Genomic DNA, 21,243 nt, shown 5'->3' on the forward strand with positions numbered 1-21,243 from the left:
AACCTACAGAAAGGAGGGTATTTAGAAGGAGGTGAGCAACAATGTCAAATGTTGCATAGAAATCAAGGATACTTTGTTGATAACTTTGTAGAGGGATGTGTCAACTGATACTGAAGCCAGATTGCAAAAGGTGATTGAAAAGAATAAAAAGAGCAGAACCAGTTACAGAAAGAGTTCTCAAGGAATTTGTTTAACTGCAAAGTAGCAGAGATACAACATGATAGGTAATAAGAAGAGTTGGAATGTGAGTTTTTAAGGAGGTGGAAGACTTGGTCTTGTTGTGAGAAGAGCAGGAAAGAAACCAGTAGATGGAAGAGACTGAAAAGAGTATGGGGATGGGAGTGGAGGTAATCTGATAGAAGCTGGGAGCTGATGAGATCACAGGCACAGGTAGGGTGGCTAATCCTTGACAAGGAGACCAGCGGCAAAGGCAGTCAGTACTGACTATATCTTTCACAGAGTCAGTATCTTTCCACTTTCAGAATTCTCTTAACCACCATTATATTCTTCTTTGAAAGTTTGTGCTACCCAAATTTATCACCCAATCAAGATCCTGGTGGCCATTAGCTATCAGAACCAACAACTTTCCTTCTTCAGTGTCAGAGCCAGCCTCATAGCCTTTCCACAATTCCTTCCCCCAAACTACTAGACTTCAGTAAGCAGAGTTTTCTCAAATACTCTGGTTTTATAGTTGTATTCCATCTACTCAATTCTCATGACCAAATCCTTTGCTCCACACCAGCCACACATAAATGGTCACACACTCTTCAACATTCATCTTTACTTCATCCATTTTCTACCCTGTCATGAATGTATTTCTGAATAAGTGCAGGAACAGCAAGCATCCGGTCCAGGTATTACTTGAGACCTGCTCTCTGTTAGAAATTCGCCACTCAAACTATTGGTTCACCATCTCCCTTTTTGAATTTTTGAAAGACATCCTTGGGATAAATTTAGAATAATCTTGATGGAGAATTCATGTATAAGATTATCCTTGTCCAGCTGCTATCAATATTGAATACTGAATATTGAATCAGAATAGGGTGAAATCAATCAGGTAGCAGGGACAGAGAATATTATCTGAAAGTATTCTCCAAACTGCTTTGACACCTTTAGACTGATGCTCAGTGGCAAAAACCACCTCAGAAGGATGAGACTATTTGATATGATATGCAGCATTTTTTGAGTATGAGTAAAAGTACCAGGAAAAATTGATAGAGGAACATCTTACACAAAAATCAGGGAAGGACCTGATGAGACTTTTGCTGACTTTGTCAATCGCTTACTGATGGCAATCCAGTCTTCAATCAGCATGGAGAGGCAGCTTAAATTTTATTGAAACAACTTGCCTGAAAATGTTAATGCTGATTGTAAGAAAGTATTAACTGGGGGGAAACCAAAACTGTCTTTACAAGAAATGATTCAAGGCAATGAGGAAACCAAATTATCACTCTTTGCTGATGATATGATGGTATATTTAGAGAACCCCAGAGACTCTATTAAAAAGTTATTAGGAAACAATCCACACCTTCAGCAAAGTTGCAGGACAAAATAAACCCACATAAGTCATCAGCATTCTTATATATCACTAACAAAATCCAACAGTTAGAGTTACAAAGAGAAATTCCATTTAAAGTAACTACTGATTGTATAAAATATTTAGGAATCTATCTGCCAAGGGAAAATCAGAAACTTTATGAGCAAAACTACAAAACACTTTCCACACAAATTAAGTCTGATCTAAGCAACTGGAAAAATATTAAATGCTCTTGGATTGGGCAAGCAAATATAATAAAGATGACAATACTACCTAAATTAATCTATTTATTTAGCGCTATACCAATCAGACTCCCAAAAAACTACTTTGATGAACTAGAAAAAATAACAACAAAGTTCATATCGAAAAACAAAAGGTCAAGAATTTCAAGGGAATTAATGAAAAAAAAATCAAATGAAGGTGGCCTAGCTGTACCAGATCTAAAATTATATTATAAAGCAGCAGTTACTAAAACCATCTGGTATTGGCTAAGAAATAGACTAGTTGATCAATGGAACAGGTTAAGTTCAAAGGACAAAACAGCCAATAACTTAAATAATCTAGTGTTTGACAAACCCAAAGACCCTAGTTTTTGAGATAAGAATGCATTATTTGACAAAAATTGCTGGGAAAATTGGAAATTAGTATGGCAGAAACTAGGCATTGACCCACACTTAACACTATACACCAAAATAAGGTCAAAATGGGTTCATGACCTAGGCATAAAGAATGAGATTATAAATAAACTGGAAGAGCCTAGGATAGTTTACCTCTCAGACCTGTGGAAGAGGAGGAATTTATGACCAAAGAAGAACTAGAGATCACTATTGACCACAAAACATAAAATTTTGATTATATCAAATTGAAAAGTTTTTGTACAAACAAAACAAATGCAGACAAGATTAGAAGGGAAACAATAAACTGGGAAAACATTTTTACAATCAAAGGTTCTGATAAAGGCCTCATTTCCAAAATATATAGAGAATTGACTCTAATTTATAAGAAATCAAACCATTCTCCAATTGATAAATGGTCAAAGGATATGAACAGACAATTCTCAGATGAAGAAATTGAAACTATTTATAGACATATGAAAATATGCTCCAAATCATTATTAATCAGAGAAATGCAAATTAAGACAACTCTGAGATACCACTACATACCTGTCAGATTGGCTAGAATGACAGGGAAAGATAATGTGGAATGTTGGAGGGAATATGGGAAAATAGGGACACTGATACATTGTTGGTGGAATTGTGAACACATCCAGCCATTCTGGAGAGCAATTTGGAACTATGCTCAAAAAGTTATCAAACTGTGCATACCCTTTGATCCAGCAGTGTTTCTATTGGGCTTATACCCCAAAGAGATACTAAAGAAGGGAAAGGGACCTGTATGTGCCAAAATGTTTGTGGCAGCCCTGTTTGTAGGGGCTAGAAACTGGAAAATGAATGGATGCCCATCAATTGGAGAATGGTTGAATAAATTGTGGTATATGAATGTTATGGAATATTATTGTTCTGTAAGGAATGACCAGCAGGATGAATACAGAGAGGACTGAAGAGACTTACATGAACTGATGCTAAGTGAAATGAGCAGAACCAGGAGATCATTATATACCTCAACAACGATACTGTATGAGGATGTATTCTGATGGATGTGGATCTCTTCGATAAAGAGAGCTAATTCAGTTTCAATTGATCAAGGATGGACAGAAGCAGCTACACCCAAAGAAAGAACACTGGGAAATGAATATAAACTGCTTGCATTTTTGTTTTTCTTCCCGGGTTATTTATATCTTCTGAATCCAATTCTCCCTGTGCAACAAGAGAACTGTTCGGTTCTGCACACATATATTGTATCTAGGATATACTGTAACCTATTCAACATGTAAAGAACTGCTTGCCATCTGGGGAAGGGGGTGGAAGGAGGGAGGGGAAAAATCAGAATAGAAGTGAGTGCAAGGAATAATGCTGTAAAAAATTACCCTGGCATGGGTTCTATCAATAAAAAGTTATTAAAAAAAAAAAAACAAACAAGAAATGATTCAAAGATGTCAGAATATTGGGACATCTACTTTTTGAGCTGCAGTAAAGATTGCTGTGCTAAATCAGGCCAAATCTCAATCTCAGAATTTTTCAAATTCTTGTGGATGCTAATTGCGGACAATTGGCTCACATAAGAAAAAATTGCATTATTCAAAAGATTGTACTTCCAAAATGCAGAAAGGACAGATATTGGGCTTCTGAATATCACTCTCAGAATGATAGGGAAGGTAATTTGATATCAGGAAACCATTCAATGGGAGCTGCACTTTCCCTTATTGCAAAATATCTGAAACCAGGAGGGAGATATATTTTGCAATCTCCATTTATTCATCTGAGCGCCAGGGTTTATATACTCTTTAAATTTGTGTTACATTAACAATAGCTACTTCCAGGTGATGCAATATACCTTCCAGGATTAATGCATATACCATACTTTGACATTTCTATTCACCTCAATTAGCAATAACAAGATATCTATCATTAGAGGATCATCAGTAACAGAAATTATTAATAGCAAGGTATTTGTCAAAGCAGAGTTGTAAATAACAGAAATTATCAATAGGAAGGTATTTGTCAAAACAGAATTGTAAATAACATCATTGTAATGCTTTATTCCTGTCACATGCATTACTGATAATATGGAATATGTTCTCTCCCTGCTGGAGACCTACTCAGACAAGTCCTCTTCTTTCTGGTAATCTGGATCTCATTTTAGGATACAGCTCAAAGGCATTGCTAGGGTTTAAGGTTATACCTGGAGTAGTAGATTCTGATTTGTATTCTTTGCTATGTCACTCCTCACCACAATATTTAAAAAATAAAAGGTATAGGTATGTGTATGTGGGGGGGTAGAGTGGGGGGGTAGGGGGAATGACAGCTAGGTGATACAGTGGATAGAGCATCAGCCCTGAAGTCAGGAGAACCTGAATTCAAATCTGGTCTCAGACATTTAACACTTTCTAGCTAGGAAGTGTGACCCTGGGGAAGTCACTTAACCCCAATTGCCTCAGCAAAAAAAAGAAAAAGGGGGGGGGGGGAAGGTTAGCACAGTTATTAATAATAGTTTACAAAAATTGGAAAAGCAAAAATATTAAATTAAATTTAAATTTTTGGGGTACTGAAGATTTTGGAGGTACAGGAAAAGAGGTGTTCTGGATGTAATCTATCACTAATTCTAGGCCAATTTTAAAATAGAAATTAGAAAGGATAATTTAGTTATCCTAAATGATTATCCGGAGTTGTTGATATTGGATAAAACTATATTTGAATTTGGGAAATTGACAAAATTATTCATAATTTTAGGAGATTCTAACCCTAATTCAAAAAGAAGTTTGAGGACCAGCTACAAGCAGTAGATGGTACTTATAGATGCTACTTACTAATAAACAATTAGTCTCTTTATATATATATATCCCACCTACTACTCAAATATGTTTCTAATACTCTACTTGAATATATACAGTATAATGAGTTATTACTGCACTGTATACTATTCAAGAAACTCAATATTTTTCAGATAGCAAATATGTCGTTTATGTGGTTAGCACATAACATAAAAACTGTCCCAGTCCTGGACACCCTGCTAATTAAATGAGTTCTCTTAATATTGTTTCTATTGTTTAAAAGAATGGCTTATGTTTGCACAATGTTAATAACTGAATAGTTGTTTTTATTTTTCAAATTTATGGCCTTTGGCAAAACTGGAATACTTATTCCATATCATTTTTGTCTGTTTCTGTGTTTCTGCACAGAATATCTGTGTCATATTTATTCTGTGAGCTAGATTTTGTTACTGGAAAGATTTCTTATCATCCTTAATTCCTATTTTAAAAAGGGAAATAGCCTAACTTTTTCCTGTGGACCCAGTTATGGCCAAAATGGGGCTGCAGAAAACAAGTTAGCTAATCAAAATTATAGAGCTGTGAAAATAATAACAGATTCTTGTGGTTTTGAGAAAAATTGGGGACTAGTCAAAACAATTAGGAAAATAGCAACCTTCTCTACAGTCCTGATCACTCAGCTGCTCTGCTCCCCGGAGTCCTGAATGTATATCAATTGTAAGGATCAATTATAACAAGATGGTTATAGCCTAAATCTCTCTGTTAACTTCTCTCATCTCAGATCAGATTAAGAAAAGAGAATGTTAAAGTATTGTAAGCAAAGTAGCAACCGCCACGAAGACCCCACACAACTTTGCCCAAACACCTCCTCAATTCAGCTTGGGGTAATAGAGTCAGGATCCATGGTCAGCATTCTCTGAGCCCTGGCACCTGAAACCACCATCAAAGGGAGATCCTGGCCCCAGTTGCTCCAACCTTCATCAGGTTTTGTCCAGAAACTGTTTGGGAAAAATCTGGGTGCCCCTGGAAGCACCTAGCATGGCAGTGTGAGGTGAGAAAGCCAGTCAGCGTCTGTTTTCTGGTAAACCCACCATTTGGTTTGTTACAGAAATGTATTAGCTAAATAATTTATGACAAATTATTTTATCTCTGCCCAATTTTATGATTTGTAGAGATAACTAATAATGATTGTTGTGAAGATCACATGATTGCAAAGTGCTTAACATAAAACAAATGCTATATGAATGTAAACTGCTTTATTGGATAAAATTGCTTCACATTTGATAACTTTATGGGGTTAATAAATGGGGTTATGTGACCAACATGCAATGCCAATGTTGAGATAAATGTTTTTGGGGTGTATGCAAAAATTAAATCAAGCAAATTCAACTAAATGAAGGCCTCATCAGGCCTAGGAGGACAATGCATAGAATCTCTCTCTTTCTTTCTTCTTCCCTGACTGGAAGAAGGGGTAAGAGGGAAAGAAAAAAATATATATATAATTCTGCAAAATTTGTTATTTGAGATATGATAGTAAAAGCAGTTTTAAAGAGCTCTAATCAAAAGCCCACTAAAGGGATATGTAAATTGTAATCTATTTGCACTAAATTTAGGAAAACAGAAAAGCAGTTCACCACTACTTAAGAATTCTGCCAACAAAACAGCCTGTTTTTGAGTTATCTAATTAGCCATCTTAAGTCTTTCCTGGTTCACAAAAGAGAAATGATGTGTATGAATTGGAAAATATCCAAATGGCAATTCAGTTTGTCTGTAACATTTAATTGAAATTTAGGAAATCTCATGAACTAAAATTAAGTAAATTTTAAAATCTGTTCTATCTCAATTTAAAAAAAAAAAATTGTCTTGTTTTCTCCCTAAAACAAAAGAAAAAATATTTATGGGAATGGAAATCCTCCCTGAGAGCTTCCCAGTAATATACTGTATAGGCATTTTTAAAACATCCACAGATATTTCTAACTGCAGATATTGTTTTAAGGAATGGCACTGGAATCCAAATCATGAAAGCTTTTGGGATACAATGTCTTCTATTCAAATGTCTTCTAAGTAGCTACCTATGGTTCTTATTATTGAACACCTATCCTATGTGAAGGTGCCTACTAAGATTAATCATCTTTGGTACAGAGGTCAGCAGGTGAACAGGTTTGCGATAACATCAAAAGAAAATTAGAAAACAAAAGTAGGAAAAGGAGATTTGTTGGTTTACATATTGCTGGAGATTCCAGAAACTATAGCAATTATTACATCACTTGCTATTTAAGCTACAGCTCCTAACAATGTTTTGAGACTGCCCAGTTTGCAAATCAATTAACAAAAAAATACAGAATAAGCTCTTAAAAAACAAATTAATATAAATGAGTTAAAACAAGGAACCAATCATTAATATGGTTAGGGAATCATGTAAACAGTTTGGAAACTCAATCACAACTAATTTGGGATAATAAATTCACATATATATATGTATGTTTACAGAAGGGATAATGATAACCACCTATGTGACATGGCTTCAAATAAGGAACAGAATAAATGGAATTATACATAATTCCAACTTCACTTGAGATAAATCTCAATTAGCTGCCTTGCCAGAAAACATGGCAAAAAGTAGTGTCCTTGGAATTGATGCCAATAGCATTGCAAACCAAATATTTGGTAGTTAAAAAAGATAAATCCTGTTAATAATCTGACTTTTTTGCTTTTGAATTTTGTTCCTCTTGCATATGTTATTCTTATACTGATTGGCTTAGTCCCTTGTGCTTTCCAGTATGTCTTGTAGTTGATGTCAACTATGGAACTGAAGTTCATAGATTTCATCTTCTGAATAAAAAAAAGGGGGGGATGTAGAGGGTCAGTATTGAATAAGTCTATGAACAGCAAGAGTCTGGTCTAGGTGTTACTTGAGACCTGCTCTCTGTAAAGGAATAGCCATTCAAACTATTGGCTCATCATCTCCCTTAATTTTTGAAAGAAATACTCAGGATAAATTTAGAATACACTTGATAGAGAATGCATGTGACAGAAACAAAGCATCACAACTATGCTATTTATAACTGTTTTTACACATACCTTGCTATTGATTATTTCGGTTACTGACGATCCTGTTATGATAGATATCTTGTTATTGCTAGTTAAGATGAATTGAAATATCAAAGTATGGTATCTGCATTAACTTTGGAATGTATATAGCATCACCTGGAGGTAGCTGCTGTTAATGTAACACTAGTTTAAAGAGTATATAAATCCTGGCACTCAGATTAATAAATGGAGATTGCAAAGCGTATCTTCCATTTGGCCTCAGATCTTCATTCACATTCTCAGTATTCACTAGAGCTGGACTTCAACAGGCATTATTGATATAATTACTCATCTTTGAGCAAAAGGGGAAAGGGAGATGGGATAAAAGGAGCGGGTGTAGTCTTGGATGACCGATTTAAAGGTCCTTCTCCCAAGATATATTCTATGAAAGGGGGAATTTTAACTAAGATTTGAGATTATTTAGTGTTACTCATTCACAAGTTAAATGAATTTCCTTAACTTTGATCCTAAAAATTCAAGGATGTAAATGGGATGCCAGAGTTATCATTGAAACTTGTAATAGTGTATGTGTGTGTATATATAGAGATATATCTCTATATATACACACACATACATACATACACATACAAAATATAATACTTGTGGCTAGATAAAGTATTTATTAGGCACTTACTATGTGCCATCTACTACAATCAGGACATATAATACCATTATAATAAAACAGTCCTCCTACTCTCAAAGATATCATGTTCTAAAAAGGAATATGTTTCTAGATAAGTATACTTTAAAATCAAAAGAAATAGGCATACTCATTGAAACTAGAAGGGTAAAAGTAAAAGTAAAAGATTGAGAGCATTTGGATGAAAATCAACAGAGGCAGAAATTGAATTGTTTTTGTCATTGGAATATCTATGAAGCATACAAAAAGAAAAAGGGAACAGATGAGTAATTCAGAAAACAATCACAAGCATGAATTCTGACATAATGGTGATTAAGTAATTCAGACATTTGTTTGTTAGCTCTCTCTTTCCCTTCCAAATCAGTAAATCTTTCAACTTCCTTTAATCATAATTTCTTTATTCAAAAGATAGAAAAACTAACAAGGGCCTCTCCTCAGCCTTAAGTCTCATCAAATAGAAATTGGTTGCTGTGGTAGAAATAATAGAAAGCACAGGAAAAGAGAGTACAACAGCATAAAATTTAATGATGGGTAAGAAAAAGCCAGGCACAGTTTGACATGCACCTTGGATTTTGTGGAAGCACATTTCAAAGGGTTCAGCAGGCCAGGTAGGATTTTCATGACCTAAAGTTCTATAAGGGATGTTTGTCCAGGAGGGATAGAAAACTGAAGAGGTCAATTCTGTGGACACAAAAAGGAAATATTTCTAATGAGAGGAGAGGAAAATGGGAACTGTCCAAACACTGGATAATAAGGTATAGTGATCAACAAACTTAAGATTTTAAAAAGATATATGGGAGAGGGAAGCAGGGAGGTAAAAAACGTTAAGTCTGACCCTGCATAAAGAGTCAAAATGAGCCAAATTTGATGAAGAAAGCTAAGAATAACCAAGTTTTTTTTAATTGGTGGGAGGAAAAGGAGAATTAAAGAAGTAATCTCTGATAGTGGTAGACAAGATCATAAATGAAAACTGCAAAGTGGAAACACTCAATTCACATTTGTAGATACTTTCTGACACTCAATATAAATTGGATATTGTAAAGAGATGAGCTCATCTCACTTTCTTCAGGTGAATTACATCTTCAGGGACTGATTTAACTTGCAGAAGAGATGGCTGAATCACTATCAATGATATCTAAAAGATGTCCTGCAGTCTGAGAGAAGGGGAAATATTTTGATTAAAAAAAAAAAAAGCTTAGCATCTACAAACTAAGAACCAGTGAAGTTGGCTGATTCTTGACTTAAGTATACCTTATGAATCAAATGGTCAGAGAAAATCAGAAAATCAGAAGAGAAAATCAAGACTTCAAATTTACAAATACAAGATTTTATAGGCATAGTTTGATGAAACTGTCTGAAAACGTTTTGGTCCCTTTAGTAAGCTCAATGAATCAGCATTTTGATACTTTGGTAAGAAACTGATTCCTGGAATGTGGAGGTCATATTGTCCCAGTCTTTATCTCTCCTCTTATTGTCATTTGGGCACCACAGGTTAAAATGGCATAGATACATCTGGTAATATCCAGGACAATTTTTAAAACCTGAGGTTTATGAACTTTAAAAAACAAATATTTGTTAATTGTACTTCAATGTAATTGGCTTCTTTAGCAATTCTATATATTTTAAAATGCATTTAAAAATATACCGATATGGAGTTCATGGGAGTAGAGTGAGGATACATAAGCCATAATTAAGTATTTGAAGGTCCCTCAGAAGTTATATGGCTTAGATTTCTTCTCTTTGGTCCAAAAGGGCCAAACTAGGACCAATGAAGGGGGTAGAAGTTACAAGAAGAAAAATTTAGGCTTGCTATCAAGATTATCTTCCTAACAATGAGAAAAGCTAAAAAATGGAATGGGCTATCTTGAAATATGGTGGGTTTCTCCTTAATGGAAGATGAATGACAAAACCATGTAAATTATAATGAAGATTCTTTTCTAGGGATTCGATATAATTGCTTAAGTCCTTTCCAACTTGGAAATTCTGATCTTTTTTTCAATAAAAGTCAAAATGAGCTAAAGCTCGCCAAAAAGTTTGTTGCTGTCATTCTTAGTCATAAAAAGGGGAAAACTGAGAATCAAAGTGCTAAGGCATTTGCTTGAATTGGATGAAACAAAAATGCTAACAGAAAGTTGAAGCCAATGCTAACTATGGAGAAAGAGATAATGTACTCTGGATAAGTTCAAATCACCTCTCCCAAACCAGACTGAAAATTGACAGATATAATTGCTAAAGCATAGTCAGTGATACCTGAAAAATATGGAGTATCAGAGATAAGGGAAAGGCAAATCTCTAAATTGTTGAGAAAGGGAAGGAAGTGGGAGTCTGTAGATTGTAACTTGATTTCTAAATTTCTGGCAAAATTGAATGTATTGATAGTGCACATTTAGGTAAAATGACAAAAATCCAGCATAGTTTCCTCAAGAATAGATCATGCCAAACAACTTATTTTAAAAAAACTTTTGGGGGGGTTAGATTAATAAAGGAGCTGCGGAACAGTTAGATGGTACAGTGGATAGAGCACCAGCCCTTTAGTCAGGAGGACCCGAGTTCAAATCTGGCCTTAGACACAACACTTTCTAGCTGGGTAACCCTGGGCAAGTCACTTAATCCCAATAGCCTCAGCAAAAAAAAAAAAAAAAAAAGATAATAAAAAATAAAGGAGCTGCTAAACATTGTACACCTATTTGAACAAGTTTATCAAACTATTTTTGTGGGGCTTGGGGATGGGGAGAAAGAATCAGAAAGATGTGATGTAGAAGATACAACTAGGTGGATTAAAAACTGATTGAATGGCATGACCTAAGAGTACTCATTAATAGTAATTAATGGTATCAGCTTAGAATATCTTCATTGGAGTTGCTCTGAGATTTGTGCATTCTTCTCTGTCATGGTAAAGGGAAACATAACTTCTCTTTTTTATCAATAACTTGAAAATTTTTTAATGATACAAAGCTTAAAGTAAATAAATAAAAATAAAAATTTAAGCTTTACTAACACACTAGATAAGTTAGGATCCAAAAAACTGAATACAAGCTAGAACACTGAACTGAGTGTAGTAAAATGAAATTTAATGTAAATATAAATGCAATGCCTTACATTTAGGTTAAAAAAAAAGTTCCTAGGTAAAAGATCTAAGTATTGAGTAGACTAAAAGTTCCATGAGTCAATAGTGGAATATAGCAACCAAAAGACCAAAGTCATCTTGAGTTCCATCTAAAGAGCTGCACCTGGACTTGAAAGTCCTATCAAACTCTGCCTTAATTTTAAGTTTAGTTGAGTGTGCTTCATTTTAGTTCAAGATTGTAGAGCACCAGGGGAAGGGAAAAAAAACAAGAAAAGTGTTTTAAGTTTATGTTATATGAGGATCATTTGATGGAACTGAAGATGTTTAGCCTGAAATGTCAGTGAGGTGAAAAAAGCATACTGAGGAAAAAGACCTCTCTTACAGGAGGTCTTCAAACAAAAGTTAAATGGTATGGATTTACGGTAGTTCTCTTGGTAGAGACAGAATATTTGTCCCTTCCAACTGTGAGATTCTATTCTTTCCTATCTTATTCTCTTTAAATAAAAAGCCTGGGTAATAATTTTTTTCTTCTGTTAGTAAATTTCCTTGCAACAAGTGGAGGCAATCAAATGCCATCTTTAGATGATATTTTCAAAGTTCTACATTAAGAGTCTAGTATTTCTGGGAAATGAGTGTAAACTTTGCATTTTTGTTTTTCTTCCCGGGTTATTTTTACCTTCTGAATCCAATTCTTCCTGTGCAACAAAAGAACTGTTCGATTTTAACATGTATAAGACTGCTTGCCATCTGGGGGAGGAGGGAGGGAGGGGAGAAGGGAGGAGGGAAAAAAGGAAGAGGGGAAGAGGGGAGGAAGAGAGGGAGGAGAAGGGGAAGGGGGAAGGGGAGAGGAAGGGAGGAGGACAAAGGGAGGGGGAGGAAGGGAGAGGGAAAGAAGGGAGGGGATGGAGGGAGAGAGGGAAAAGTCGGAACAGAAGTGAGTGCAAGGGAAAAATGTAAAAAATTACCCAGGCATGGCTTCTGTCAATAAAAAGTTATATTTTTTAAAAAAAGAAAATTATCCATGCATAAGTTTGGGAAATAAAACACTTCAATAATGACAATAATAATAATAAAGTAAAAAAACAAAAGAGTTTAGTGTTTGTTGTTGATGGGGGTTGTTTTTCCCACTGGGGGGAAAAAAAGTAAGATCTCAAAGAACATTTTATTTGAAGAACTATATACAGAGCCTTCTTGTAGCACTTCCTAGTTATGAGAAAATAAACTATTTACTTGACCCTTCTTCTGAGGCTTAGTTTCCTCAAGAAAAAAATTTTTAAAGTAAAACTGGGCATGTGACATTAGCAGAATCATTAAAAGTTTCTCTTTTTAACTACCTAATTAATTTTTCATGCTTGAAGCCTTAAGAACATTTCTGAGGTAGCTAGATGGCACAGTGAATAAAATGCCAGTTCTGCAGTCAGGAGGACCTGAGTTCAAATCTGCCCTCAGACACTTAATACTTTCCAGCTGTGTGATCTTGGGCAAGTCACTTAACCCCAATTGTCTCAGCCAAACAAACAAACAAAAAAACAAAGAACAATTCTTCTGTCTCAAGTATAACAGACTCCCCAAAGGGTCTCCCCCATAAACAGTTCAAGATATCCAAGGAGTTTGTATGAGAGTGTGTGTGTGTGTGTGTGTGTGTGTGTGTGTGTGTGTGTGTGTATGTGTGTATGTGTGTGTGCATGCTTTCATACGGGAGGGAAATGTAGTACAAGATTACAGAATTTTCATTTCTTCAGAATTTCTTCAAGTTCTTTGTTTTTTTTATTCACATTACTATATATTTTAATAAACAGCAAAAATAATACTGTAAATGCCTATAAAAATATTTCCTTCACCTTCATCTCTTTAGTTTACTGACAGCTCCAAGTACAGTTGTTCTATATATTAAAAAAAAAAAAGGAACTATAACAAACACTACAAAATATTAATTAATTAATGACACTTTATTGAACCCTATCAGAGTACTTTAGAAAACTAAAAAAAAAACACCAGGTTGTTAATACGATCTTTTTAAAAGATACCTCAAAAATTGTTATTACTACCCAGAATTCCTGAATGCACATGTGCCTCTAGGTGGTAAAAAATGAACTTGCAATTCAGTAGTAAAATGCTGAACAAATACTAGAAAGGTAATAGTTTCAGTATTTACTGTTTAGTTTCAAACCAGACCATCAGTTTGTCTGTAAATCACCTGATTGTATTGCTAGGGAAATAGAATGTCACTAAGATTATTTTTGCTTTGACTTGGCAAAAAAGTATAGCTACAAATTTATAACTTATTAAACCACCTATTTAGATTTTCAAAAAGCAAAATGTTAAACTTATCATGAGTGTCTTTGGGTGCCTAAGAAAATTATAAACTTAATTAGATCTCAGAGGACATTCATCAAGGTCAACTCCTTCATTTATAATGGAACTGAAATTCAGGGAGACTGTGACCTGTCCGAGGTCATGTGGACTTCTGACTTCTGAACCAGTGTCTTCTAGTAGATCTCTAGCATAGAAAGAGGAAAATGTGTATGCTGAGTTATGTGTATATAACTCAGTTCTACAAATAACTGAGTTATGTATATACTGGAGTTTTTTTGTTCTCACTTCTTAAAGGCTTGGTAACCAGCAATATCTTTCAACATATGTAACTAATAATTTGACATATCAGAAAAAAAGACAAACCTAGAATTAAAATTATTTTCTCATTAAATATGTTGTTTAAGATGTACTTGGAGAAGCCAGGAGGAGGAAGAAATATGCAAGGATCACACAAAATTGGAATATTAGCTTAATAATAGAAAATTTGAAATTGTTATTAAGTCAGATTAGCACCAAGCATTTATGTACAATTCATATAAATGTCTAGCAGAATGAATGTTGGGAGTATATAACTTAAAAAAAAAAAAGGTTACAGACATCAATAATGAATTTATGAGTGTCTCTTAATAAAAAGAAGAAAAGCCATTAAATTAATAAAGACAAGTGTTCAGATTTATTTGGAAATTCACAGTTTCTAATGGCACTACAGCTCTGTAGTTACATAAGTCTTCTTTTCAACATGTTGAATGCTGCACTCAGATGATATTATTTTCCCACCCCTACCTCATTCTTACTTTGGACCTTAATTCATTCTAATTATTGTAAAACTCAGGCCCTCTTGCTCTGAATGGCTAAATGTGCAGACTGACCAACAAAAATTACATCACCCAAAACGTATTGGTAAACTAACATGAAAGCAGCAAAAAAAAAAAAAAAAAAAAAAAAAGGTTTTAAATAAGTCACATTACATACAATACCTAGAAAAGGCATCAGATAGGTTTTAAAAAAGGATATTACTAAAAGTGCTCAATAAGTTATAACAGCCTTACAAAGAATGTGAAGCTGTTAGACCTCAATATAGAAAGAAAATGCTTTCTCCAATTTCACTCACCATTGCACATTCATACCCCCATGGAATAATTGTAATCCAAGTATACAATCGCTGCCAAAATTTAAAAAAAAGACAAAGTATGAAAACAGACAAAAACCACACACATCCAAACATCCCGCCCTGCACATTTGTAACCAATCCTAAAGCAAATACATTATGGAATCTTTCATTCAGACTTGACCATTTAAATAGACCAGGTTTGGCAAACTAACTGGCATGACTGTTTATATTTGGACTCTGCACCGATAATATAATTTTACACTATTACCAGTCATAAGTTTGGTCTTTTCCTTTGCCAAATCTACTTCTCCAAATTTTGTATGTTTCAAAGGATTGGTATTAATGGTGAATAATCAGAATTCAAGTGTAGCCAATAAGTACCCACAATGGTAGTTATATACACACTTAAGGTGAATTTATAAAAAAAAAAAAAGTTAAGTTTGGGAATAATGGTCATCTGCAAGGTCCTAGGTGGTCCACTTTATGTTTATATCATTCAATTCCCAAGGATAAATGAATTCATTCTAAATCAAGAAGATGAAAACACCATTAACAGCATCACAATCCCCCTTAGAGGACAGACTTTCTAGCCCTGCAAATCTTTTATATTTCTGGGTGAGTTTGCTACACAAGAGGAATTCTAGGCAAGTCATATCTGATCCTCACTGCCTGATATACATGTACAGGCTGAGCTTCAGGCACAAGCCACTTGTAGAGCAATGTAGTGTTTACAGCTTCAAAAAAGCTTATGTTACCAAAGAAATCAGATGATAGAAACAAGTTTCTCTTTCTCTCTCATCTTCCAGTGGCGTTATAAATAGACACAAGGCACATAAATATGGGAAGGTGCAAGAAATAGGAACAAAGTTGAAGGAAGAGCATTAGGCTTTCATTCCTATTCTACCCAGGGAACTGGGTTTCCAAATTACCTTTGCCCCAGAAATTAATCTATGAAAAAACATCTTTATAAAATGTCTCCCATTGTCCAGGTAGGAAGTGATCAGCCTTGTAAAACTGCAGCTCATTAACCAAGATTGACACAATCCCATCTACTTAAAAAGGCAGAAATCATAATTTCTGAATACTTTTCCCATTAGTTTTTAATGCCTCCCTAACCCGCCCCCCAACCCCTTCAAATACCACAGACTTCTTCAGTGAACAACAAAAGTCTCCAGTATGAAAAATTCAGCAAGTTTTTAGATGTGTCCTGAAACTGCTGTGACACCAAATGTTCCCACCGTGATCTCCTTGTTTCCTTTGATGAAGTCATGCAGGCTTGGCATTGAACCTGACTTAGTCTGAATTAGAGTTTTTATCAACTTTCCTTGATCTTGAACTCTCGATCGCCTTCGTTTTAAAGCCCTCTTCTCAGTTTTTGTTTTTTGAGTCTGTCCATTACACAAACTTGTGCAAGCTGAAATGCCACAGAAATAGGATTCCTCAGATTGTGAGGAGGTTTCTGAGCTTCCTTCAGATGGAGGACCCTTATAAGAAGAGTGATAAACCTCTCCCATATTAGAGAAATCTCTCTGGTTCGTAAAGGGCTTCTTTGCTTTAATGTCTCCATTGGCTATAGGATGTGATGTATCAGCTGGTTTAACAGTCTCAATTTTTTCAGTTTTATATTTGCAGCGTTTCTTCTATAACAAACACACAAGAAATCTGAGATTAGAATTTCAAAAATTAGGCAGTTACTTATCAGGAAGAAGTGAATCACTGTAGAATAAGTGTCATCTTTGAGTGTCTAGCACATAACAAGGATTCAATAAATAATAAACAATTAGAAAAGTAAAAATATGTACATACTTTTAACTATGATTAATAATCTTCTGAACTTTGTTGAACAAAAGTCAACTGAACTTTAACTTCTTCTGAGCTTTTGTTTGAACACTTAATCTTGTGAAAACAACAGATTTTTAAATACGTTGCTACCTCTGACAAAGATAACTACTATTAATTAAGATTAAGGTAACCACACTAATAATATTAAAATAATCTACCTATAAAACTAAGAACACACTGACTTTAAATCTTATCTACCACCTTATAATACCCCAAATGCACTGCATAAATGCAAAATTACCTTTTTTTCTGGTGAGAACTTGAGTGGTTCCACGATGTATAAATCATCTGGGTCTACTACACAAAGAAAAAAATGGCATAAATAAATATAAGTCAACTGAGTTGCAATTAATCTAATCTTGTACAACTAGAATTATAGTAAGGTTAACTCTGATCTATTAAGATCTTTAGCAATTAAATTATAGTTAAAAATAAATATTTGTAATAATATAAAAAGCTGTTAACATAAACACACACAAAAACACACAATTACTAAAGAAAAGCTTCAAATAAGGCTTCCAATTCAATCAAGGCATTTTTCAAAATGTGAGGCTCAATATGCACAAATATTGTGATACAAGGAAGCACTGAAAGTACACCATCTTATTCAGGTTTTGAGAGTCAAAGACATTGCTCAAAGTCACTTTTCTATGAAAACTTGCCATGTTCACAACTAAAAGTTTGGAAGTTAAACTTTTTTTCCCCCAAATTAAAACTTTTTATTTTCAAAATAAATACATGGATAATTTTCAACATTTACTCTTACAAAATCTTGTGTTCTAATTTTTTTTTCCTTCCTTTCCCTCCACTCTCCCTCCCCTGGATAGCAAGTAATCTAATATATGTTAAACATGTACAATTTGAAGGAAATTTAAAGGTCCAAGGTTCCCAACTAATTTAGGAATCCCCTTCAAACATCCTATCAGGTTTTCTAGTTTCTGCTTGATAATAACAACAATGATAATTACTATAAAACTAATGCTGGTGCTTTTAACTTTACAGTGCTTTAAATAATATGGTTTCATTTTATTTTCACAACAACACTGGAAAGTGGTTACTAATATATTCTGTTGTACAGATAAGGAAACTGAAGCAAACAGAAGTTAAGTGATTTGTCTATGGTCTTATAGTAAGTGTATGAGGCAGAATTTGAACTTATGCCTTCTTGACTCCAAATTCAATATTCTATTTGCTGTGCCATCTAGATGGCTTGTGCCACATACTTTGGAAGTTTTACTTTACACTCACATTTATTCTTTCTTCCCTATAACTTCCATACAATAGTTTCAGAATAATTCAAACTTTGGAAAAAGTTTATCATTCCCATCCCATCCACATTGGGTCTAAAAAGCAGATATGACTTTTTGTTGCAAGCACAATCCTCCAGTTTATATTATCATTTGCCATATATCACTATAAAGGTGAATAAATTTCATTTTTTCCTACTTGCTTCTGAAATTAAAGCAAAACAAGGCCAATTTCTAAGTTCAGATGGGCAAGCAGGAAGGTTTTAACATTCATAAGGTATCTATTGTGATCTGCAAGAAGGTACCAAAAATACACAAAACAAAGATTATCCCATACTTAATTATATGTTCAGCTTAGTAAAATTAAAAAAGAAATCTTTAATTGTTTTAAGCCTAGAAAAGATATTAATTTTACTTCTATTTTGGCAAATGTTATTTTTTTACAGAATCACAAAAAACCTTAAAGTAATATTAAATTTCTCCACATGTTCTGTGGAGCGTAACTAAGCCATTACATACATCTAAATACAAATACAAAAATTAAATTCTATCCTAAGACTGACTTTTGCCCTGTTGTTTCTCAGTCTGAAGATTGCCCAGTAGACTCCTGACTTAATGAAATCCCTTTTGACTCTCTGCTCTGGAAGCTGAAGAAAAGAAAGAAACTGCTCTATTTATTATAAAAAAGTAGACATTTGCTAAATTACTACTTAGACTTTATTAAAAATAACCACAAATATTAAACAAAGAAGATACAGCATAAATGTCCATTCTCTCAGATTTTTTTTACTAAAGGAAATTATATTTTATGATCTGGCAAAAGTTACTTTAGTTGGGTATTACCTAAGCTATGTGCACATGCTAAGAGGATGGATTTGGAACATGACTATAACTAATTACCATTTTCTTATATAATCTTAAGGACGTGAAAAGCAGCAATGAAAAGGTATGGGACTCACTTAGATTTGTGATATCACACAAATAACAGACAAATAACAGACTTTAGGATTGGAAGGAATCACTGAAATGATGTAGTTTAGCCCAATAAATTTATAAATGAGGAAAATATGAGGCTCCAGTAGGTTAAATGGCTTGGTCAATATCAGTTGGCCAGTTAAATGAGAGACACAACTAGAACCTAGGCATATTTAGGTATATTGCAGGCATATCTGATTATATTAAATTAAATTTATAATATAATTTAGGTATATTTCAGGAATATTTAGTCTTTGTATTTTTAATATGTAATTGGAAAAAATAAAATACCACTTGTATTGGAAAAAAAACAACAAAATTGCATTTAATGAAATCTTAAACTTGCCCATCTATAATGAAGTACATGTGAAAAGCTGCTAAAAGAGGACCCCTACTGGTGAAACAGTAAACTTGATGCAATCTCTAGACATAGGACAAGAATCAAGGAAGGTAAAAACTAAGCTGTAAAAATAATATGGAAGTGATATAACATAATTAGAAACAAATTTAATGTCTAACAATCTTAATTTTCTTTTTATTTTAGAAATAATTATTTTACCACGTCAGTAATGTATTTATATAAAACTTTTCTATTTACCACACACATACAAACTTATTTATACAAAGCCTACCTTCTTTGCCAGTTAATTGAAGAGATTTAGATCTGATAAGGGGACATGAGGTTCTTCTTTTTAAATTCAAATCATCATAAGAGGAGAAACACCTAAAGAGTTTTAAAAATCATTAGTATGTACAAAAGAAAATCACAAATAATCCTCGGAAATATTTGAACTAAATAGTAGTTAATAAAAACTCTACAGAAATTACATGAAGATAATGTCACATGAACAGAATACATTAAAGTTTTTAAAAAATGTATCTAATTAGCTTTTCCTTGATTAACTCTTTTAAAAATTGATCAATCCATAAGCACTTACAATGTGCCTAACACTGTCCTCTGTGCTAGGGATTTAAGCACAAAAAATAAAATAATCCCTTCTTACAATTAACATATTCTATTAAGGGAGACAAGCACATACAAAAATATAAATAGTATAAATATAGTTCTATTTGCATGCACAACACAGAGTAATAGTTTGGGAGACAGTAGGTGGGGGAAAATCAAAAAAGTTTTTATGCAGAAGACTGCCTGAGTTCCATTTTAAAGAAAGAGAGGGACTCTGAAGCAGATGTTAAGAAGGGAGTGAAATCCAAGGAATGAAGTATGGTCCCCTGGAAAGAAGATGGGAGATGAACTGTCATGAGTGAAAAACAAAGTGTGTGTTATATAAGTATGGAATGTATTAGTAAGACAAATCAGGAAGACCAAGGGTGGAAACAGTTGTGATAACCTACAAAAGAGATGATGAGGGTCCAAATAAAGGGGATAATTGTGTTAATAGAGAGAAAAGATTGGATATTAGAAATGCTGTAAGGTGAAAATGCCAATATTTGGTGGTTCGTCATATGCTCAATGAGGCAGAGTAAGGAGAGTTCAGGTTACAAATGTGAGACCCTGTGAGGATGGCAATGTGTAGATAGAATAAGGAATCTAGAAGAGTAGACTTTCTGTGAGGAAGATGACAAATTCAATTTCAGACACCTCAAGTTTAAAATATCAGCAGGACATCTAATCTCGAAAAAGGCAATTTGTGGGCCAAGATCGAAGCTTGAGGGAGAATGAACATAGAAATATGGAAGTCATCCATTCAGATAAAATATTTAAATTTAACTTAATATTTAAATTCATGGGAGATGATAAAGGTATTAAAAGAGAATTTTCTTTTCTCCTAAGAAGGTCCAGGACTGTACTATTGGGAACATTGGAATTGGGGAGTGGAATGAAGACAGTGAGCCTGCAAAGAGCCAGCAAAGACTATCAGAGAAGGAGCTAAATTAGGAGACCAACTAGAAAAAGGGAGTGTGATGAAATACAGAAATTAAAAATTATCTAAGAGGAGAGAATAGCAAAGACTGTAGATAGACCAAGAAAAAAAAATCATCTGATACAATATTTTAGGAGACAGAGA

General features: G+C 34.0%; 1 protein-coding gene across 1 annotated transcript in view; it reads right to left on the bottom strand.

The window, feature by feature from the left end:
• Positions 1-14,688: 14,688 nt before the first annotated feature.
• Positions 14,689-21,243, bottom strand: part of SUCO (SUN domain containing ossification factor) — an 84,342-nt gene continuing 77,787 nt past the window's right edge. Inside the window, exons 22-24 of the mRNA XM_051998943.1 lie at positions 19,846-19,937; positions 17,233-17,288; positions 14,689-16,789 (exon numbers count right to left, since the gene is read on the bottom strand). Coding sequence (XP_051854903.1) covers positions 16,346-16,789; positions 17,233-17,288; positions 19,846-19,937 — 592 coding nt within the window. The 3' untranslated portion in view covers positions 14,689-16,345. The remainder of the gene's footprint in view (positions 16,790-17,232; positions 17,289-19,845; positions 19,938-21,243) is intronic.

The sequence above is a fragment of the Antechinus flavipes genome, chromosome 4 (assembly GCF_016432865.1).
Source record: "Antechinus flavipes isolate AdamAnt ecotype Samford, QLD, Australia chromosome 4, AdamAnt_v2, whole genome shotgun sequence".
NCBI classification, from domain to species: Eukaryota; Metazoa; Chordata; class Mammalia; order Dasyuromorphia; family Dasyuridae; genus Antechinus; species Antechinus flavipes.